The following is a 24,703-nucleotide window of genomic DNA, read 5'->3' as shown; positions in this document are numbered from 1 at the left end:
CTGTGTAACATCTTCCCTCGACTAATGGAGCTCTTGCCAGGGAGTCATAACACCATCTTCAGAGAGATAGACGACATCAGATCCTTCATTTTGAATAAGGTTAAGGAGCATGAGCAGAATTTAGACTTCAATGACCCAAAGGATTTTATTGACTGCTTCCTTAACAGATTAAATCAGGTATCTAATGTTTACAATGATTGTATATCAGTTTTTGTAATTGTCTTTTTGCTGTGTGACACAAAAAAGCAACAGTAGTATTTGTAAAATTCTGGTGGGTTTGTAGCCTGGCTAACGTCAGACCTAGGGCCCTATTTTAACGATCTGAAACGCAAGTGTCAAAGCGCAAAGCGCAAGTAACTTTGTGGGCGGGTCTTGGCGCTGTTGCTATTTTCCCAGCGGGATAAATGACTCTTGCGCCAGGCGCAAATCTAAAATGGGTTGGTCTGAAGTAGCTTCATTATTCATAGGTGTGGTTTGGGCGTAACGTGAAATAAACCAATCAGAGCGTCATCTCACATTCCCTTTAAGAGCAGACGCGCTTTGTTCTAAAGCGGATTCCTATTATAACGGCGGATTTGCCAGACGCGCGCCAGGAGCGGTTCACAGCCAAGGAGAGCAACGCTCTCGTCAGGGACGTTGGGGATGGAGAAACCCACCCAAATTAACTTCGGTTAAAAAGGTGTATGATAATATGGGTAAATGTGTAAGCTAGATGTATGCTTTTATAATAAATTGTCTATCTATCTATCTATCTATCTATCTATCTATCTATCTATCTATCTATCTATCTATCTATCTATCTATCTATCATAATAATGTATGATTTGCAAAAATGAAAACTGCTGCTTCTGTGTAGATGAGAGAATCAAAGTGTATGCGCGTTGTGCACACGCTACATTGATTAGGGCCAAGCATGCGCCCTTAAAATAGCATATGAATAACATGCGCAACGCGCCACTGACTTTAAACTATTTTTTCCTGGTTAGTGGCGCAATTGTTTTCTAAACCTGCAAAATAGCATGAAGGAACGTTTGCGCCGGAACACGCCTCCTTTTTTGCGCTGAACCGCCCAGGGAGCGCAAGTTCATTCCCTAGTTTAGCGACGTGCTTCTGTGGAGGGAAAAGCGCGCTTTGCGCGGGTGCAAAATAGGAATGATACATGCGTCAGTGTACAAAGTCAATTGCGCTGGGTGCAAGATAGGGCCCCTAGTCTCATTTGAGACGTGGTCTGGGAACCACATGTTCATTTTCTCGTATTTGAGGCGTGGTTTACGAATGCCCAGAGCCGTTTATTGGGCGCTACGAATGTCTATCAAATGCACCTGTACGTACTGTACTGTGCTCATAGCCAATCATTTCAATTATACCAGATGACGTATGTAGAGCGACAGAAATTCGACGAGGAAGAAGACGAAATAAACTTGCGTTCTAAACTACTAAGAACACTATCTAAGGCTGCATCGAAAGGTAACTTCGCGTCTGATGCCATGTTGTATCCATAGATATAAACAAACTGCTTCGGTGTGTTGCATAGACGTCATCATCGTCTTGCTGCTCCCTCCCCGTTCTGTGATTGGTTCCCTTTTTGAGGGGAAAATCTGGTCCATGGTATCCAGGCTGCCTAGCAGCGTGAATAAAATTGTGCTGCGTTCAGGGCAGCATGGGGAAACCCAGGCTAGTGGATTTGCTCATCAACCATGACACTTGCTGAGAGAAATGTTGCAAGTGGAGTGATACAAATGGCTAAATGGGTGATACTGGTAGAGTATCGTATGGTTTGAAAGGCTCTCTCAGATTCGAGAACCAGAACGAACTGTTGTATAAATAAATAAATATATAGAGTATATGTGTGTGTGCATGCATGCGTGTGAGTGTGTGTGTGTGCGCGTGTGTGTGTGTGTGTGTGTGTGTGTGTGTGTGTGTGTATGAACAATAAATTGAAGAACTGTACAGCACAAGTTAACAGTACATTGAAGGACTGTAGCCAACATATAATTTCTGTTCTACTGTTTCTTTGTGTCGTACAACAGGAAAAAGACAATCATGACACAGAATTCCACAGAAATAACTTGATGGCGACTGTTTTAAATCTGTTTGTAGCTGGTACGGAGACCACCAGCACAACTCTCAGATATGCCCTGATGCTGTTGATCAAACACCCCCACATACAGGGTAAGACAAAGGTTACACAATTAATGTCAAACCTAGTGTGATGCTATTATTTGTTGGGGTCTACATTGTCTCATGTAGCCAGATCTTTGAATCATGGCAAAAAGTCTGGGTAGGGTTGCACCTGTCATTCATAAGTTCATACTTATAATGAAATTTAAAATGTAATGTAAATTCCACACTTTGTAGTCTCACATAGCCAGAACTTTGAGTGATAGCATGGTCTGGGCTCTTTAGCTGCTTCAATAGCTGGGTTTCAGTCACGTGATTATGATGACGCGCGAAGGCGGGGCGATTTCAGATGGAGGGCAGGAAGTAAACACGGAGAATACGTCTATGGAGGAAACCGTTGCGGAGTGTCCATGTTGTACCTTTATCCGATTTTTTTGACCGTCCGTTTACACGTTCTTTCAACTCTGACCCATATCCGATTCATGTGTTTACACTTGCCATACTATCTGAAACATCGCGCATGCTTAAAGGGTTCAATTCTCTGGCACAGATGGGCGGACGCGAAATATGCTTGATCCTAGCTCTGCGATGTATGCGAAGTTCGCCAAATATCACGATTATGAGGCGGAGGAGGACGAAAAGTGCCATCATTGCACATATGCTTCAGTTATTGTGTGTGAGAGAGATCTCAGGACTGGTGGGAGCATATTGTGTTTAAATATTGGCTTTAACCGCGGAGACGTTGCCTAATGCCTCAGAAAATCCGATCTGCCTGTTTACATGACAGTCGCATTGGCACATATCCGATTTATTTCCACATATGAATGAGGCCTGAAACCGATCTCGAAATATCCGAATGCATGCGTTTTTTTCCTGTTTACACTGTCATAGAACACATCGGATCTGTGTCATATATGAGCAAAAAATCGGGATTGGGTCACATTTCACTGACAGTGTAAACGAGGCCTAAGTAAATGAGCATTTAACGACAACCTAATGCTATATAAACACAGAAACAAAAAACACGTTGGCTAGCTAACATACCTCTGACGAAGTGGTCGCTGCAGACACAGGCATTAACAGACTCTGCTCCACCCGACCGCAGACGTAACTTACGTTAAAAATCCACTTTTTACGGCGTTGTTCTGTGAGCTTTTTACATTTCTCACCTTTATGAGTGACAATCTTCTGTACTCTATAAAAACCCTTTCCCTTTTCTCGATTAGAACGATTGGAGCAGCCGTAAACTACACAAAACATTGGCATTTTTCAGACGGCAGATTCTCAGCTATTTCACTTCCTGCCCTCCATCTGAATTTCGCGCTCTCGCTATGCAGCAGCGTGACGTCACGTGAAACCAACCTATTGGCCAGGGACCACCCACTTAGAGGTATTCTGACTGACATGTAAAGCAATCAGTTACAGTTTGTCTTTTTTAACGTCATGTTTAGTGGTGGGTTAATGTCACTACAACAACAGACAGTGTTGGAGAAGCTATTTTGAAACTGTAGTTTGACAAGCTACAAGCTTCTCATAAGTTAAAGTAGTCAAGATACAGTCAAGCTACCCTATTGAAAAAGTAGTTAACTACTTTACAAGTTACTATTAAAAAGTAGCTAGCTACATTAAAACTACATTTTACAATGACATTGTATGTAACAAATTGAAAAGTGAATAATTGTTAAAGAAGAATGTTTTAAGGTAAGATTTGGGGTTTAAACAACGTAATGTAATACAATTATGATCTCAAAGAATATTTTTAATTTTGTAAACTATCTCAACTGACTGCAAGAATAAATGCAAATACAAAATGTAAGCAAATTAAATTGGATACACAGGAGCAGTCAAAAATGCACGATAAACTCGCATTACATGCAGTGATTAAGCTTGCAGCATTTACTGAGATGCGAATCATGAGCTTCTTGTGTGAACACAGTGCGCTTCACTCTGAAACCAGCCACAACTTATTTATTAGATCACAGCCTTTGCCGTGTGACAAGCGCACTAAGCTACATCGCGATTTTGTTTTCTGTTCGATTGACAGATGCTATGCCAAAGCAATGGTGCAAAACACAATGTTAGTGACCTTTTAGGTTTATTACAAAACTGTGGTGGTACAGACAAAAACTATGACGGGTCATTATTGTAATTAAATCAGAAACAGACATTTGAAATAGAGTGCAATAAAGCAGGATAATTAAGGAAGCAACACCCCGAGTGGAGTGAGCTCTCACCCCTAGGGGGCACGGCTCGCCTTGGGACTGGTACGCCAAGGCAATGGCATCCACTATCCAGTGGGCCAACCTCTGCTTGGAGACAGCCTTTCCCTTCTCTTGACCTCCAAAGCAGACAAAGTGCTGCTCTGAGCTTCTGAAGCTCTGAGTGCGGTCCACGTAAACACGAAGTGCGCGAACGGGGTGCGCAAGGGCTGGGTCTGCCTTCTCCGGGGGCTTTGCTTGCAAGTTCACCACCTGGTCCCGAGGCAGTGGTGGGAACTTTGGGCACGTATCCAAGCCGGGGTCTCAGGAAGACATTAGACGAGGCCGGTCCGAATTGTAGCCACGATATGCTGACCGAAAATACTTGCAGTTCCGCCACCCTCTTGAAGGAAGCGAATGCAGTCAGGAGCGCTGTCTTTAAAGACAGAACTTTAAACTCAACTGACTCTAGAGGCTCAAAGGGAGCTCTCACCCTGATGGTTGAAGTGTTGTCCATCCGGACAAGTTCTTGCTTGACTTTGGTAAAGACCTGGGAAGACAGGGACTGCCCGAAGGGGAGGACCTTGAACTGACATGCTTGACCCTCAAACGCGAAGTGAAGAAAGGGACCGTGTCAAAGGGAGAATTGAGACATGAAAGTACGCATCCTTCTGGTCGATCGAGAAACACATGGACGGAAAGACATCTTGAAAAAGATGCTGACCGCCTGTGCTGCTCTTTTAGGGAAACTGCTCTTTTAGCTTAAGCACCCAGGGACGAATTCTGCACTCTCTTTGCCCAGCACGCTGAACCATCACTGGAATGCGGCTTCACACCAGCCAAGTAAAACCCATGATGAGCTGAAAGGAAGGCCAACAGTAGCAATAATAATTGCTGTTTTCAGAGGAGAACTCCTAATAGGAGAAAAATTAAAAATGAGCGATCGCTTGACAACTACTTGGCTCCGAATCAAAATATGAATGAAGTGAGTGTGCCGATCCTATTTATACCCGTATGTCTGGGTGGGTGTGACTCAGCATGCAAATCACACTGGCCAATGTCCATTCGGTCATTTTGTTACCACTTGGAGGTGATTGGGCTCCCAGGCGAGACCCCATTACATCACCCCATTACTGGGGTGCAAACGTATGTCATTCACACAAGACTGACGTAAAAGTTAAAGCAAATTGTTAGCGATCGCGCTCGCGATCAAAGGCATAATAAGATGAAGGTGACAGGAAATCCCAGTTGAGGTGAATTTATTGTGCAGACACAATAAAGAATTTATTGTGCAGAAAGAAAAAAAAGTAAATAAATAAATAATAATATTTACAAGTCTTTTTGTGGGAATGTAGCCACAGCAGCAGTTGTATAGTTTGGAAAACAAACCTTCTTAAACACAAGCTTCTATTGCTTTACTTCAACTCCACACAACCAACCTGACCCTCTACTCACCATGTACTAACTCTGGCAGCCATTCATAGTCTAGGCCATACCCCTGGAGTGTACCATTCTACAGGTAAGTTTTACTTTCTTACATATGCACTAGCTAACAGCTAACAGTTTCTAGGAGTTGCTGACATGTTTCAAAATAGTGCTATGTTTTAGCCAACAAGACAGTGATTAAGGTAATATAAAGTTAGATTTGGTGACGTACACACCCAACTCAGAAACCTTCACAAAATCTTATCAAAACTTTCCATAAATCCGCAGGAGACCGTCTTCTGGCAGCGAGAGAAAATAAGCGAAAACACAACCTGTTTGACCCTGACTAACTATGTAAAAGGTAGTCAGGGTCAAAGGTAGTCAGGTCCGTGTTAACCCCGCGTTAGGTTGTGCCCCTCGGTCCCCTACATATCCACTACACATAACGAGCAAATACACATCGTACCCTCACATCTTAAACACATACACAATACATTCAAACATTCACAAACATTGTACAAGTCCGAGTATGCATGATATCAGTGTCAGTAAATGGACCATGTTAATGCTGCGACAATATATGTGTGTGTTAGATATGGTGTGCGTGCATACAGTCCATTCATGATCATGGGGTTGCTCCAACACACAAATAATGGCACAACAATCTGCAAAAAAAAAAAAAAAAACACCTATGAAGTTAGATGAAGATGTCTGTAAAGTGTGTTTCCAGAATTTGTATATATATTGTAACAAAAGAAGCAGGAACTGGCAAACTGGTTCAACATAAAGTTTAATCACTAAATAAAACAAACAATAAAATGAACTGAATCAGAAGCCATCTTACAGCATAGGCCTGGTTTTCTCTCACCCTTCACTGTTGTTTCTCCATCTTATATTCTTCCGGAGCTCCTCTGTGGGACTTCAGACAGGTGTGTCGTGCAGGTGTCATAAATTAGCATATATGCAGCCATTTCAGTCAGACGCTTCATGTCCATTTGGAGCACATTTCTCCTTTTTTTTTTTTTTTTGTGCCCACAAGCATTGGCACTTTCCCATTTGATGTCATTCACTTGATCTTCCATTATAGATGTGAGAATATAAATATGATACAGCTATGAGATCACTCTAAAATCCATTCTCCATTGGAAGAACCATTTTCCGTATCTCTTGCATAAACATGCAAAAATGGCAGGTAACATTTTGTAGGTAAACAATTCCTTGTGCATTTAAATAAAATAAAATGTAATCCTGCATGTAGTTGCTCATGTGAAGTGTTCATTGTCACAGTCTTCATAAACATGGCTTAAATCAACCAATCAGATTTAGACTTCTGACTTCGCAAATGTCTAAGTTTAGTGTGCCATATAGAGGAATTGTTTAGCGAACATCAAAAGGCTGGCGGTCTTTGGGTGTGATCTCTGAGGCTGAAACTACAGACCGGTATCTCTCCTTCCATTCGTCGTGAAAACACTTGAATGAGTTGTTTTCAACCAGATCTCTTCCTTCCTTACACAGAACAATCTCTTGGACAACAATCAGTCTGGTTTCAAAAGCGGACACTCAACTGAGACTGCCCTGCTCTCAGTAATTGAAGCTCTGAGACTGGCAAGAGCAGCTTCCAAATCCTCAGTTCTCATCCTGCTGGATCTGTCTGCTGCCTTTGACACAGTTAACCACCAGATCCTCCTGTCAATCCTAAAGATGAAGGGCATCTCAGGAACCGCACTCCAATGGTTCAAGTCTTACCTCTCAGGTAGGTACTTTAGGGTATCGTGGAGGGGTGAGGTGTCTAAGACACAACATCTAGCTACTGGAGTGCCTCAGGGCACAGTGCTTGGACCACTTCTCTTCTCCATCTACATGACATCACTAGAATCTGTGATTCAGAAACATGGCTTTTCCTATCACTGCTACGCTGATGACACACAACTCTACCTCTCATTCCAGCCTGACGATCCGACGGTAGCTGATCGTATCTCAGCCTGCCTGACAGACATTTCTGGCTGGATGAAGGACCACCACCTTCAACTAAACCTTGCAAAGACAGAGCTTCTCGTGGTCCCAGCCAACCCAACACTTCATCACAACTTCACCATTCAGCTAGACTCGTCATCCATAACTCCATCAAGGTCAGCCAGAAACCTTGGTGTAGTAATTGATGATCAATTGAACTTCACAGACCACATTGCTTGAACTGCCCGGTCATGTAGATTTGCCTTGTACAACATTAGGAGGATCAGGCCCTTCCTATCAGAACATGCTACTCAACTCCTTGTCCAAGCGCTTGTTTTATCCAGACTTGACTATTGTTATGCTCTCCTGGCTGGTCTTCCAGCTTGCACAGTCAAACCTCTGCAACTGATCCAGAATGCCGCAGCTAGAGTGGTCTTTAACAAGGCGAAAAGGGCACACGTCACTCCTCTCCTCACAAAATTGCACTGGTTGCCAGTTGCCGCTCGCATCAAATTCAAGTCACTGACGTTTGCCTACAGAACAACCACTGGTTCTGCTCCCTTTTACTTTAATTCTTTACTTCAGACTTACGTGCCATCCAGGAACTTGCGCTCTGCAAGTGAACGACGTCTTGTGGTGCCATCTCAAAGAGGCACAAAATCTCTTTCTCTGACTTTTACCATGACTGTTCCCTGCTGGTGGAATGATCTGCCTAACTCAACCAGAGCTGCTGAGTCCATAACCACTTTCAAGAAACGGCTGAAGACGCTTCTTTTTCGACAGCACTTGATCCAGTAATACTAACACTTTCTCTACTACTCTATTCTATTCTGTTCTATAACAAAAATAAATAAATAAATAAATAAATAAAATTCTGCGTTAGATTAAACTGAGAAGGGTCATAGCACTTGCATTTTGTTGTCCTACTGTTAGTTTAACTGCTTCTATTGTTCTCATTTGTAAGTCGCTTTGGATAAAAGCGTCTGCTAAATGAATAAATGTAAATGTAAACTAAGGCTTAGTTACTACTAGATAGTTTGCTACTAACTCTGCACTTACTTTGGTTGCTCCATTTGTTCCATTTGGCCAAACTTAGCTGGTATTGTCAAAAGCTCTCCTTCAAGTATTGCATAGGCTACGTTAACATTAATCCGGATACATTTGAAAACGGCGTTTTCTTTTTTTTATTATTTAAAAAAAATAGAAATTCTTTATTTTGGTGTAGCAGCATAAACAACAGCTTTTCAAAACAGAGGTAGTTGTATTTTTCACTGCCATTACATTTTTCTTTTTTACATAAGACAAAAATAAAGAAAGTAAGCCAAGTAATAAATTAAAATAATAATAATAATATAAGGATAAAATAAATTAAAATGAAAATAATAATAATAACAATAACAATAACAATAACAATAACAATAACAACAACAACAACAACAGTAACAACAATATTTTTTTACAATTTGGGAGAGGATTAATGTATACTCAGTGATCCAACTCTACACTGAAGGGTGTTAATTGTAAGTTCTTAGCCCATGGTAAAGACTGTGGGAGAAAGCATACTAGTTTCCAGTGTGGTAGTGGAGAGGTATGCAAAGAAGTTTACAATGATATTTTTCATTCAAGAGGTAAGGGTCATTTGTTATATACTTCCACAGAGTCTGGCTGTAACGGCCTCACATATTCGACCCACTTGGTCCAGAATTTAATAAACACATTTTTCTGAAGACGAAGGGAAAAAAAGTAATCCTTTCCATAACACATATACCATTTACTATGTCTATCCACTCTTGTATTGTGGGGGGTTCAGGAAGCAACCAACACCTAGTGAGCGCTTTTTTACCAGCAGATGTTAAAATGCCAAATAAATATTCATCCTGCAGTTTTGCCTGGAAATCTGCATTTCCTAAAAATAATGTGGAAAAATGCAAGGGCAGGGCAGTGTTAAGTATGGTAAATTCTGTCAGTAATTACTCACTCTCATGTTGTTCCAACCCCGTAAGACTTTCGTTCATCTTCAGAACACAAATTAAGAGATTTTTGATGAAATCTGAGAGCTGTCTGACTGCTTCTTAGGCTTCTAGGCAATTTCATTCTGCCGGTCCAGAGAAGTTAGTAAAAACATTGTTAAAATAGTCCAAGTGACTACAGTGGCTCAATCTTATGTTTATCAAGCGACGAGAATACTTTTTGTGCACAAAAAACACAAAAATAACTACTTTATTCATCTATTCATTTTCTTCTGTGTGGGCCTCTGAGTGAGTCCACGAGAGCCATGACACATGCGCGAGAACTGAGATACCTTCCCTTCACACAGATACCCAAGACGTTCGCAGGACAGTTCGACAGCAGGTCAATTCAAGTCCAAATACATGCTTTTTTATTTCGATAGCTACAAAAATATGCAAGTATTCAGCGGTTTATAATAATGTTGCAGACTGGTCTAATTATAGTTGGTATTGGCTACACTCACATCATCCGCCCACAATTAATGTAATATTTATATTCATTAATGTAATATTTCAATTTATTTTCTTTGACCAGGTGTGTCTTTTCTGTTGTTAATGTCTGTCATGTTTTCTAATAATTTTTTGTAATTTGCAATTTATACTAAGTCTAGTGCACTTTTCAACAAGTTATCCAGAAAGCCAACCATATCAGGTCCTTCTTTATTTTCGGGTATTCCGTAAATCCTTAAATTGTCTCTGTGCGCACGGCCCTCCTGATCTATTAACCTGGCTTCCAGGTTAGCCTGGCGCTGTGTTTGATTAACGTTGATGTTGCTTGAAGCGCGGGAAACTCTGCCTTCTCCAGTCTGTCGTTTGTTCTCTTCAATTCTTGTTTATTGTCGGAAAGCTGTACCCTATTGTCCCTTCTGAACTCCCGGAGTTTGTTGAGAATACATCGCAGGCTAGCTTCGGAACCATCTTCACCATGTGGAGATGAACTCGGAGAGCTACTTCTGCTACCTTGCCTCACTTCAGGGTCATTTTCTATCACGTTCATCATTTTTCTACTTCTAGTAGTAACCCCTTTCTCCATTGTTACACAAAATATTCACTAGGGTTTACAAAACAAATTTTTTTGGGGTTATCTCACAAAACCGTCGGGGAGCTTGAAAATTAGGCTGTCATGCTCTTGGTGGCATAACCGGAACCGAAAACAGCATTTTCATTTCAAAACGCTCACCTTACTGCACATGCGTAAACCAGCGTAAACACTCATAAAAGCTCACTGAGATGATATACAGAACATAATAAAGTTATCACGCAAATCTTCTGTTAAAGGATCATTTTATTTAGCAAAATATTTCACCATTTACTGATGCATCCAGGTCACACTTAGTCACACTCATTATTTGTTTGGTCTAAAACGCAACTGCTCTCATGTTTTGCTGCAGGACAGTACATTTTCTGTCATCTTTGCAGGACTGTGATATGAAGAGTGTGCAAAGTAACATTTTAGCAACTGTGTGAAAGTGAATAGCACATAACGGGCACAATAGGGGTATAAACATGAATATCTATCAGTAAAATATGCATCACGTGACTAAACATGCGCCATCGTTTTCAAATACCTCAGTTTACACAGTCCACACTACATTGCGAAAACTGTGTTTTCAAATGTATCCACTCAGTGTGGATGGAAGGCCAAAACGGAGAGAAAAAGATGCGTTTTCAAACGAAAACGTATTATTGTGGACAAGGCCATAGTCGCATAATATGATAGCAGCCTTCCCTTGAAATACATTCATTTTGTGCTAAGTATACTACAAATACATTTATATATTTATGTGCTTAATAAAAATAACCTGCAATTGAACGTTTGGTATACCAAACTGGTATGCTTAAAGTCTCCTAAATTAGAATGACTTATTTTTTACTTAATGCACTTTAATTGTAGAAGTAGTTCTAAGGTCCAACTAAAGATATATTTAAGTGTATTTGATGGGGCTAAAGTGGAACTATTGCAAGTATACTTTAGGTACACTTTAAATATCTTGCATTTAAAGACTGACAGAGATCATACAATCCTTATTAATAGTGATATTGAAACACATTTTAGGCATAATATTAAGAAATGTTCAGTGTGCAATAAAATAAATACTCCAAATAAAGTTTAATTATAATTTTATATCAGTAAGTCTTAAGTGATGTCAATAAATATGTCTTTTAGTGCTTTGTGCTGAAGTAATTCATGACATAATGTTCCCTTTCAGTCGAGAACATCAGATGTAGTCGACGTCGACTGAAATGGGATCACGCTAGGGAGCCAATTGTCTTCGAGTGTGCGAGCACGAGCAAATGAAAACCTTGTGTGCGTGATTTGCATCACACTCTCCGCCCCGCGGAGCGGGTATAAATACGGAAGTGGATGCACGCACTAGTTGCTTTTTGCTTCGGAGCCGTTCAATGGTGTCTGAAGAGTGTTCTGAGTGTATTCTACGAGCGAGTCTGTCGGTGTTCTTCTGGAAAGACTCTCCCAGTGTTGGTGGTTTCTACAGCGCGGTGCAGCGGTGGTCGCGAGCTTTGAGCTCTCAACTGCTGTTTTAACAGCAACAAAGTAAATGTTTGTTTGTGTGTTGACGGTTGGTTGAGGGCGAGAAAGTGAGTGCTTCACTGTCTCAGTTCGCTGAGATAAGTATTGCCGCGGTCATTCCCTGTGTGCTCCGGCACTGGTGACGGGTCCCATTTCTAAAAGAGCAACACGGGTGTGAGTGCGTCTTTTTCAAGATGCCATTCCATCCGTGCGTTTCTGGGTGCGGTAAGGCTCTGTCCCCCTCTGACGGTCATGAATGCTGTATCACGTGTCTGGGCTTACAGCACACTGAGGCAGCTTTAGTGGATGACTCATGTTCCCATTGCGGGAATATGACCATCTCGGCGTTGAGGTCGAGACTTGCCTTCGTTCACGAAGGTGCAGTCCCCATCCCCAGGCCCCACTCTAGTGTTGCTTCCGGGTTTCCTTCCCGGAAGAAACCTCGAGTGCTGTCCGGATTGGGTGACCTGAGGATTACGGTGAGGGGCAATCCGCCCGCTCCCGCTGAACCACCGCAGCAGCCTCCACCCAGGTCTCAGCGTGGAGCCGGCCGCAGAAGGGGCGCCCCGTCTGCCTCAGGTGCTGCCAAGCCAGGTGGCAAGCGACAGCGGAAACGCTGACCTGAGCGGACCACCCAGGGATGGAGGATTGCTCTGGGAGATGGTCATCAATCCACTCCCTTCATCCGGTGGAGGGCCGGGTGAAGCTTTTTTGTTTTGTGTGTGTCTGTTCCGCCGCTGGCTCCCAAAAAAGCAGAGCCAGCGGTACCCACATTTTTAAAGAAAGAGCAATTTTCTATTCCTGGGCCCGAAGAGGGCTAGTCTGATGGTGTGTGACCCTGTAAAGCCTTACACCCCTCAGCCGCCTCTTCCTCGCCAGCTGGTAGCTGGGTGCGTTTGAGGACCCGGTCATCCGCCTTCTCACGCTTCCCCTGCCACCCAGTGGAGTCAGGTAAGTGCTGCACCGCACACTCAGATCCCGCTTCGGGCCGCCTTTGGGCCTCTTGAGCCGGATCCCTGTCCTCCACTTCGCTGCCCCACTTCGGGTACATCTGTGGTTCCTGGCCCCTGGTCCGGTTTTGTCGAAGTCTAAGATGCTTCCAACCAATGACCAGCCTGGCCTCACGGTACGTTCAGACCCCGCTTGCGATTCATTTTCGCTTGGCTTCCTCCAGGCTCAGTGATATTCATCATACATCAGAAATGCTCCTAAAGAGATTTTTTAGTGAAATTCATCATACCTAGGTGTTGAGCAGAGCTCCTGTCCTGTGGGTGTGCCCCACAGTCCTACTGGCGAAGGACGCATACTAGCATTTCCCTCCAGCCTGAATGGAGTCTGGCTTCAGAGCCTGTACTTCATTGTACCCTTATTATGTGGTGGGTTATGACCATCTTGGTTCTGTGTCAACTAAAACGGCCCTTTTTCGAAAGCCTTCGTTCACCTGTTAACACAGAATTGCATTTTCTATGCCCGTTCCCAAGCTTGGTCTGCAGCGTTCAACCTGAAAGACGTGTACTTCAGATCTCTATCCTTCCGCTCCACAGACTCACTGTGTTCTTGCGTTTGAAGGCACGAAGTATCAGTACATGGTCCTACCCTTCGAGGGCTCATAGCCAGTTGGGTCTTCAGGTCAACTGGGAAAGTGTAATCTCGCCCCAGTTCCGAGTTTCTCTTTTCTAGTTTGGAGGTGGTCTTGGCCTAGCACATCTCTCAAACGAGGTGTGCCAGCTTAGTGCTCTGTAGAAGTGAGAAAGGGTCCCACTGAAACTGTCAGAGGCTCCTGGGGCATATGGCAGATGCAGCCGCTTGGCTTCCTCCATATGAGACCGCTTCAGCACTAGCTCGATGACCGAGTCCTTAAGGTGGCCGTGGCACAGCGACACGCTCCACTGGCCTGTCGCCAATCCCTCAGCCCATAGCCAAAGCATGGCTGAGGGGCCACGTATAAAGGGCATGCAGTAACAGAACTCTGGGCGCCTCTGACTGCATTGGCATTCATTGCCTCGAGTTGTTCAGTCCCTCGCTTCGAGACACCGCTGCTCAGCGAGCTTGTACTGTTCCGACAACATTGCGACCGTTGAGCTGCGCTCCCCTCGCATGTTGCAACTTGCCCGCCACCTCCTCGGAGTCAGAAGCTTCTAAGATCGCTTCATTCCACCTATTTTTCTGGCCTGCTCACTCGTGCCGCTCACAAGCCTCACGACAGCCTCCAGTACAGATACAGTGGAGACTCCATCCCCAGCTGGCCAGCTGTTCGGACCACTTCGGGGCCGCACAGCCACGTCTGTTGCCCCTCCGAACTCGTCCTCCGTCAGTTGTTTCTTCTTTTGTCTGAGCAGATAACCCTCAACAAAAACTCTGGCCACAGCTGGCCCTGGGCTCTGCAGAAATGCGTTCCCCAGTGAGCCTTCTTGCACTATGGTGCTTAAATCAGGAAGAGAACAAGTTCAGTGATCTTTGTCACACCAGCTGTTGAGCAGAAATGCTCCTGATGCTCAGTGATATCCTTTACATCTGGTGTTGAGCATTGCTCCTGTCTTGTGCAATGGAGCAGGTCTTGTTAGTTGCCCCTTATTGCAACCAACCTCCTCCTCTCGACAGCCTTTCTGACACCTTCCTCTGAGCATATTCTCAGGGATGGGGCACAATGGCACCCACGTCTAGACCTTGGAAAGACCCAGGTCTAGTAAGAACGTGACACGGCGGTTCTGGTCTACCGCAAGAATTGTTATGCAGTAGAGACCATCACTTCTGTGAGCACCTATAGAAAGAAGCTTGGTCCTCTAAATAGAAATCGAACTGGTTCGCTGAATTGAGTCTTCTCCCGTGAGGAGATCCTGAAGGTGTTCGATCACTTCAGGGCTCCGTTTAAGAACTGCTGGTGGAGTGAGGGCTGTCCTCCACCTCAAAATGTTGTGGCTTCTACGTTGGCGCATCATAAAGCAGTGGTTTCAGACGGAGTGTGATTTGATCGTCAGGTCCCTGAGGCGAGCAAGGATAATCTATAAAAACCTTGCATCTCCTCCTTAACCTCTTGGCTTTTTCTCTGGTGCTACTGCACTACAGAGACCGCCCTGAGCCATCCTAGGCAGTGAGTTAAAATATTCTGTTTTTTAAGAAACAGCTCTCCTGCTCACATGGCTCCACTAGAGGGTAGGGACTTGCTACCTTCAGTCGACGAGTTGTGCCTGGAATTCGGCTGGCCATCTCTCACAAGTTGAGACCCCGGTCTGAAGGTGTGCCCAAGGTTCCTACCTCTCCTACTGGACCAGGTGGTGAGGCTGCAAGCGCTGCCCCGGAGGAGGCAGACCCAGCCCTGGCTTTTCTCTGTCCGTCCACCTCAGCGCGGTTATATGTGATCAGATTGCAAAGCCTAGACCTTAGACCAGCTCTATCTGTTATGGAAGTCAGCAGAAGGGAAGGCTGTTTCCAAGCAGAGGTTGGCCCACTTCAAAGTGGTTGCCTTCGTCTTGGTGAGTAATCCCAAGATGCACTGGCCACCTGGGTGGTGAGCTCCTCCTAGGCCTTGGCATACAGTGCCTCACTAAACAGATGTTAAATAGAGTTGGGGGCTGGGCGACACCTATACACATCTAGCATGTGTCTCGAACCGCTGCTTCCCGTGGGCTCCCTTCACATGAAGCCAGTTTCACCATAAGCACAGTTCGAAGTGTCGGCTTGCTGCGCCATTCCCCTCCTATGGACTGGATACGTGCGCAATTTTGCTCCAGTAGAGTTCCCCTTAACCAAACCCTGTTGAGTTCCTCCATACCCTGTGGCATCGGACGTGGCGGAGTGGCCGAAGCCAGGCCTACCAATCGTATGCTCTAGTGGAACCTGTGTTAGGCTGGGTCCATATGTTGCGATCCCTACGGCGATCCCATATGTGTATTATTCCACGGTACGGCTCCCTGCGGTGAGCCTGTGTCTTCCCTCGGCAGAGCCCACTCTGCCGTCACTGTTGCTTGATCCTCCCCCCTGTTAGGCTGGAGTCATCCCAGTGACATTTCCATATGTTGTACTGCCTGGTCACCAGTCCATATGTGTATATCCCACATAATACCTCCCCTTTGGGCCAGGATGTGGTTTCCGCAGCGTACTTCTTCCTTGTCAAAGGTACGCTTTCCCAGTGGTCCTGTAGGAACAGCAGTTGACTTCCCTGGCCTAAGCCTCGCCTTCGCTGCCTCAGTATTGCGGGGGGAATTGAGGCTTTTAACCAGGCACTGGAAGGTGGCAGCTTTAGTGGTGGATTCCAAGGGCCTAAGATCCCATTTCAGTCGACGTCGACTACGCGTAAAGCTCCTGCTCCTCAGCGTAAAGCAACTAGTGCGTGCATCCACTTCCGTATTTATACCCGCTCCGCGGGGCGGAGAGTGTGATGCAAATCACGCACGCAAAGTTTTCATTTGCTTGTGCTCGCACGCGCAAAGACAATTGGCTCCCTAGCGTGATCCCATTTCAGTCGACGTCGACTACGTCCTTCAGGGAACGGTGGGTTGCATACGCAACCAGGACGTTCTCTCTCCTAAAATGTAAAGAAGTGTAAATGTCAACATCATATTTGACTAAGAGATTGAAGTCTCATTTAAAACATGAGCTTAATGATAGTTTTATTCTAAACGTTACCCCTGGTTGGAGGCTTCTGTAATATTTAGTTTGAATGCAACATTGTGTTTCTGCTCATTTTAATGCTGCAACACTCAAATATTAAGAAGTGCAACTTGCGTATAGTTGGTGCAACTGGCCCCTGGTCCTTTTCACAGCTTATTCTGGTCAAGAACCGGACACTTAGAAAGAAAAAGACGGTCATATTGATAAAGTGACCAACCACAATTCTCAGCCCACAGACTGCCTACCTCTGCTTTGAGTCAAATGGCCACCTATGTGAGACAACCTTCAAAATAATTCTTGATAAAAATGCAGAAAAAAATGTATAATTGTTTCGCATAGAGGTAGCCTGCTCACTTAGTGTACTTTTTGTATGTATATATATTAGGGCTGTCAAAGTTAGCGCGTTAATAACGCGTTAACGCAAAATCATATTAACGGCACTATTTTTTTTAACGCTCAATTAACGCAGCGCGTATTTTCTGTTTGACCCGTGGCCCAAAACCTAGTTGGAGAAATGGAGATACACAGTGTTACCAACTTAGCGACATTGCAGACCCATTTAGCGATTTTTTTCCCTTCAACAAAGCGCCCAAACCTTATTTAGTTTCTGAGAATCTACCGGTACCGCCGGTACTGCTCTCCCAGCACGCGCGCGCGCCTCTCTCTCTCTCTCTCGCTCTCTCTCTGCGTCTCGCGCTGGAGAGAGGAGCAGCGCTTTAATTCAGTTAAACACAGATATGATGTTGCTTCTCTAATTTTACATGCAAGTATAGCCGAAATCGCAAAACAGATATTGTGTTTATCTTATGTGTATTTGATTTCATCAGACGACGGCTCGATTATCAGGATTATTGTGCAGATTAACATCTTGGAAGGGAGAGCTGGTTATGTCTTAATGGGTCGCGTTTCAGTCACCATTTCATATTCATTCCGTTGTTTGACAACAGAAACAGTATATACCAATGAAAACAGTTTTATTGAGAATTTAGCTTCATCAAAATGGGCACAGAGAGAGACAAACTATAATGTAGCCTAATAATAAATAATAAATGTACATTTAGCATTTTCAGAAGAGCTGCCCTGTCATGCAAAAATCTAAACATGTTTGTGTTAATTGCTCAGTGCAAAGAAAGAGAAGTAATGGGAACCTGGTATTTCTTTGTTCTTTCTACATGTGTCTAATAGACATGAACAAGTTCTTTGAAAAACATCTATGACCTTTGAAACATGTCTCGTCTTCATGCTTTATGTTGACTATGGTTTCAATAATAAACATACATTTGCATAAAGCATCCATATTTATCCATGCCCACGTTGATTAGAGTATTACAAACTTGAAAAGTATTAATTTAAGGTACATTTAGAACAAATAAAAAAATGTGCGATTAATCACGAGTTAACTCATGACAATCATGCGATTAATCGATTAAAATTTTTAATCGATTGACAGCCCTAATATATATATACGTTACTTTTGTATTACTTTTCTTTTTCTTCATTAATTGCATTGAACTTTTCACAATTAAGAGAGAAAAAAACAACAACAAAAAAAAACCTTTGTGTTTGATCTTTACAAAAACGTTTTTTATTGTGTTGCTTTAGGGCAAATGCAAAGGGAGATTGACAGTGTTATTGGAAGAAACAGGGTCCCTACAATGGAAGACAGGAAGTCCCTCCCCTTTACTGATGCTGTGATTCATGAAGTACAACGTTTTCTGGATATTGTCCCACTAAATGTTCCCCATTATGCCATGAAAGACATCACATTCAGAGATTATGTAATTCCAAAGGTAACGATTAATCACACAATACTCAGCTGTTTATTTTATTGTATAGCTGTTGAGTATTGTTGATTTTGGAAATATTCATATAATTTTAATTTCATAAGCTTTCATTCTTTCAGGATACAGTGATCATTCCCATGCTGCACTCTGTCCTCAGGGATGAGGTACAGTGGGAAACCCCTTGGACATTTAACCCAGAGCACTTTCTGGATGCCAACGGCAACTTTAAAAAGAATCCAGCCTTTATCCCCTTTTCTGCAGGTAAACTCTGGACTGTCTACAATCTCACACCAAACAAAAGTTTTAAAGTTGTTCATTTAAAAAATAAAATTACATATTGTGAAAATGGTTAAATGTCTTTTTAATTTTCAGATAAAAATGGCATTATTAAAATTTGTTCTTTTGAAAATCAGTCCTTAAAATCAAGTCAAATAATGTTTAACATAGACCTATAGCACTATAGAATAGCTCCAGATGTACACAAAGCTTCTTCACGCAGTTTAACTTTATATGAAGTAACTATTTTAAGCTGCTTGTTTCGAAAATTACTTCAGTCAATGTGGCTAATTTTTATTCAACACTTGTTCAAGTTCAACAAGCTTAAATCCAATGTGACATTGTAATAGGAACCAAGTAATGGGCACAAAAAAATGTCTGGCCCAATTAAACAGAGGCAGAGTGAATACAAAAAGTTAAGTCTATTTATCCAAATGTGCAAAATCATGACAAATCCTAACCCAAATATATAACATTAATGGAAAAATTAAACAAGACTATTTATCCAAATGTGCAAAATCATGAAAAATCCTAACCCAAATATATAACATTAGTGGAAAAATTAAACAAAAAGGGAAGAAACTTACCCAAATTACATTTAAAAGTAATAATGCCAAACGCAAATTTTCCAAAAAATAACTTCCTCAAAAAGAAAACCAAGAAAAACAAATCAACAAAGTACAAAACACCTGCAGCACTCAGACCACACTCTACACTGCAGCAACCAACACAGACTAACTCCATTAAACACAGATGAGCACATTTATACTGGCGGCCAGCACCATTACCCCATGGGGAGGGACAAACTCACATTCAACAATTTACACATTTGCTCATAAATATAGAGTCTAGAAGAAACATTTTGTCATACTGTTCAAAATAGATAATCTACTCTCTTATGCAACAGTTGATATAATTTACAATACATTGAACAGGAAATAACAGAAGCAACTGCTCCGCATTGTCCCTGAAACACCCATCCTCAATTAATAGATTGGTAGATTCCAATCCTTAGCGGAACCAAAGATTTCCGCCACCGTTTCCCCATCGGACCTTTAAAATTATGGGACAAACAATACTGCATAAAGTATTTCATTCACTCATTTCGATCGATAATCATAATAAAGTCTTATTTCAGTAAACAGTCTCTCTGTGTGTGTGAGTGCATTTATTAACTCAAGTCCATGTTAAATGTGCGGTCAATCCATGACCGTCACAGACATCCACACAAGGAACGAATGCCTCACGCAAAACTCTAGACAGCATTTCTTGAGCAATGCAATGAAACCAGCTGAAGGATAACTGAAATTGTAATTTAAATTGAAGTGATATGATAGGCATTGTATTTCTAAGTAGATCAGATGCTGAGTATCAACTGGTGAAGCTTAACTGATGTGGCCTGTCTGACTGACACAATATACTTAAAGGGATAGTTCACTTTGAAATTAAATTTTGGTATGTTTTAGCTTACCTCAAGGGCATCCAAGATGTAGGTGTCTTTGTTTCCGCAGTAGTTTCAATTTTGATATTTTTAGGTCAAACCGTTCTTGTCTGTCAATCATATAATGCAGGTTTATGGTCATGGTCACCACCTCAAAGAGCATGCACAGAGTCCAAATTAAACAATTCCCCATCGTAAGTACACATTCATGGCCTAAGACACAAAACGAGCAGTTTTGTGTGAGAAAACGAACAGTATTATGTCGTTTTATAACGACGTACACGCACAAGAGATCACTTCCGGCGCTTTCCGGCGCTTGGACAGACTAAGCCAGAATGCCCGCACACGTCACACACCAGGAAGCGCGTGCGCCCTCAGATCACTTGGACGTGGTTGTGTACAAGAGGTAAAAACGATATAAATACTGTTCGTTTTCTCACACAAACTGCTCGTTTTGTGTCTTAGGCCATCAATGTGTACTTACGATGGGGAATTGTTTAATTTGGACTTCACTGTGCATGCTCTTTGAGGTGGTGACCATAGACCTGCATTATATGACTGACAGACAAGAACGGTTTGACCTAAAAATATCAAAATTGAAACTACTGTGGAAACAAAGACACCTACATCTTGGATGCCCTTGAGGTAAGCTAAAACATACCAAAATTTAATTTCAAAGTGAACTATCCCTTTAACAACAGGCTAAACACTTAAATGCAAAACTAAATATTTATATATAAAAATAAATGACAAATAATTATTTATAAATAAATAAGTTATTTCATTTTTTTTTTTTTTTTTTTTTTTTTTTTAGCACAACTACCTGTTAGAAAAGGATTTTGTTACATGTCACAAGTTCATCTCTTCTGCATTCTATCTCTGCAGGTAAACGCGCTTGTGTGGGTGAGTCTCTGGCTCGTATGGAGCTCTTTCTGTTCATCGTGTCTCTGCTTCAGAAGTTCAGCTTCAGTAGTCCAAAGGGTCCAGATGCCGTAGACCCCAGTCCTGAACTCAGCAGCTTTGCCAACATGCCTCGATTCTATGAGCTCATTGCCTCTCCCCGCTGAACAAAGAAACATGACCATAATTCATACTAATTACAAGTTCTTTGAAGCTGGATCAGTTTAGAGAGTATTTGTATATAATTTGTTTAGATCTTTTGTTTAACAAATTTAGAAAAAACACCATTATTTCCAAATTTTCAGCGAAAAAGTTACAGTGAAAACTGAAAAATTGATATTAATGAAGAATGTGTTCTCGTGCAATGTTCTCGTTCTTATTTCAGAATCTACAGGTTTATTTGAGAGATGTTGAGAAGAGATTGAGGGAAAGTATTTTTCTGGAGTCTGTTTCTGATTCTTATATATGTGTGTTACTTGCTCCTGGGTGTCAGTCAAATGCTCCGTAATAAATAGCTCAGCAGTCAGCAGTCAACACCAGGATGAATTACTAGAAAGGGCATTTGGAATATAAAATGGGGCACATTTGTCAATTTACCCTAACATGTACTGTAACATTGCTGATATTCTGATTGTTTTTCATCAACAACATCACCAAATCACCAAATAAAAATATATCATATGAAAAATAAATATCACAGACAATTTTGTGTATGTTTGAATTATGTAACAATGAATATGAAGTCAATTTTTACAAAAAAACAAACAAATCAAGGGTTGGTTCGCCCAAAATTGAAAAATCTGTCCTTTACTCACCCTCATGTTGTTCCAAAGCCGTAAGACTTTCGTTCATCTTAAGAACAAAAGTTTTCTGTACCTCCATTGACAGTCCATGCAACTACCACTTTGATGCTTCATAAAGAGATTGTAAAATAAACTGAACAAGGCGGAGCCACAGGGATGAGGAAGCCTGGTCAAGCCGTAGGGACGATGGTCCCAGATGGAGCCGAGGGAGTGAGTAACCAAGGTGGAGCCAACTGGTCAACGGGCCGAGGCGGAGTTACGGGCTTGGAGGTTCTAGGCGGACCTAGAGGGTCAACACTCCAGGGCAGAGCTGGCGAACTGGAAGCCCCAGGCAGAGCCGAAGGGCAGTAAGGAGCTAGCAAAGACAGGGCCAAAAAAAAACTGGGTAGCACAGGCAGGGGTCTACAAAACAGCCTCCTTGGCCGATACAGGGCAGAAAGAGACTTTAACCCTCTGTGGTCTGAGCTGTTTTCTGGGCCCTGGAGGTGTTCTGACATGGTCTGACATTTGTGCTTATTTCTGTTACTTGTGACATTTTCATGGCTAAAGTCTGATTACACTGTATTCAGCACAAACTCTGCTACACTAATATATCAGCAGCATGTATGTAAAAGTTTGTAGTTTTGAGATAATGACATTTATGAGTGGTTTGTGAAAATACCAAAAAAAAAATCTCACTGAAATAAGGCCATGAAACCCATACTGATTATTTCTTCACAAGACTTTTGAAAATTGTATCACGTAGCCTAGAATATTTGCTCCAAAACTATGTGAAAATCCCTGACTGCTCATTCAGATAAGACAATATATTGATTTAAAATTTGTACGACGTGTTTTGTGTGAGAAAGCTTTATGCGGGAGGTGTGATCACATCATTAATATGTAAGCTTTTCACACCTGAGAAAGACAAAGACCCTCCCCTAACGGCCCTATTAGGAGCTATCAGGCCCTATCATTCTGAGCAACCTTGCACAAAGAATGAGGAGATTTAAAAAAGAATGGCTTTTTGATTGTTTGGATTTATTTACAACACAACATAATCCAAAGATACAAAACAAATGACAAAAAAGCACTTATTGAAAACAATGATCCAAAGACAGAGACCTTTGTGCCATTCCTAAAAACATTGTACATACCTTTCATTTCTAAGGTGTTTGATTTTCACTTTACCATGTTCATGTACAGCAGGGGTGCCCAATCCTGCTCCTGGCGATCGACTGTCCTGCACAGTTCATCTCCAACCCTAATCAAACACACCTGCCTTTAATTTTCAAGTGATCCTGACGTGCTCTGAAGACCTTAATTGGTTGCTTCAGGTGTGTTTGATTAGGGTTGGAGATGAACTGTGCAGGACAGTCGATCGCCAGGAGCAGGATTGGGCACCCCTGATGTACAGAGACTCATGTGAATGTTGAAGTCAGCAGGACTCAGTGGCATCTGGGCCCTGAAAAAAAAAAGAAAAAGTGAACATACTGATATCAAGAGAAAGGCCTGCACGATTTGGGGAATAAATTTTTGATTTTTCTGGTTAAAATTGCTTTTTAAAATTCACAGAATACACACACACACACAAATGTTTACAACAATATATAATATAATGAACACCAGGTTTGTTGTGAACATAGGCTATGCGCAGTGCTGCATAAAATAATAATAACAATAACCTATAGCAGCCTATACATCTTCCAAAAGATTTCAGTAACAACTAAGCTAGAGAAAAATATATTGATTATCATATGTTACTTCAAATGTTTCCATTCGTTATGATGATATGAAATGAGATAATAGTAAAAACATGAAGCCGTTTGGTGCGTTTTGCTTTTCAAACGCGATCGCGTTCCAAAATATGATACATTCAAACGCGATCGTGCTCCAAAATATGAAACATTATGGTTACCATATACATATCTACGTTTGAGCAGATATCCACAAACACAGTAACAGTAAACACGGGTCTAAATATTATAATATTCACCATATATCTAGCAACAGTTCAACTGCAATGTGAAATTTATGCAACAATAACAAACTAATATGTAAGAATTTCTTACCTTACATCTTTCTTGTCTTCAAATCGCGTTCTTCTTCTTCTGAGGTAAATCCAATGTAAGCTCACGGCGCATCTTTCAAACTCGATGAAAAGCAGAGACTTGTGAAGTTTTTTCGTGCTTTGTTTTTGAGGTAACGAGCGCGTTCGCGTTCCATGTGGAGATTTGCATGTGAATCTCTTTTGCGCGTGTGGGTGTGGTCAAATTAAAAATAATGAGCAAGCGTTTGAGATACTGGACATCTTGTTGGTTTTATACAAATTACTTAAACAGAGAATATTTGTTTTCAGTTTGAATCCGATCATTTAAAAGTACACACTTAAATGTTTATAAAGGTATATGGCTCATAAATGTGTGACAAGTATTCGCTGAGTTTGGTTTCAGTTTATAGACGTGCTCAAGAAAAGAAAGTTCACCACGACGGAGAGGCACACCCTGTTTATTTTCTTTATTTTAAAAAAGCACAATGTTTTGATTTGATTGTAAGTGGACACATACAAAAGTAGAAATATCACAGATTCTTTTTTTATATTTATTTTTTCTGTATGACCATAAATGACGGAGTAATTTAAGTTTATTGTGCTACAATGTGAAGAAAATCCAG

The 24,703-nt window shown here is 42.0% G+C and overlaps 1 protein-coding gene across 1 annotated transcript in view; it reads left to right on the top strand.

Moving 5' to 3' along the window:
• Positions 1 to 21,950, top strand: part of cyp2y3 (cytochrome P450, family 2, subfamily Y, polypeptide 3) — a 42,571-nt gene extending 20,621 nt beyond the window's left edge. Inside the window, 6 exon segments of the mRNA XM_084125682.1 lie at positions 1 to 177; positions 2,031 to 2,172; positions 18,450 to 18,697; positions 18,701 to 18,743; positions 18,746 to 18,892; positions 21,234 to 21,950. Of these exon segments, the coding sequence (XP_083981808.1) occupies positions 1 to 177; positions 2,031 to 2,172; positions 18,450 to 18,697; positions 18,701 to 18,743; positions 18,746 to 18,892; positions 21,234 to 21,415 (939 nt within the window). The 3' untranslated portion in view covers positions 21,416 to 21,950.
• The last annotated feature ends 2,753 nt before the right edge of the window (positions 21,951 to 24,703 follow it).

The sequence above is a fragment of the Abramis brama genome (assembly GCF_963993115.1).
Source record: "Abramis brama genome assembly, chromosome: 10".
Taxonomy (NCBI): domain Eukaryota; kingdom Metazoa; phylum Chordata; class Actinopteri; order Cypriniformes; family Leuciscidae; genus Abramis; species Abramis brama.
This window is presented reverse-complemented; position numbering and strand designations above follow the sequence as displayed.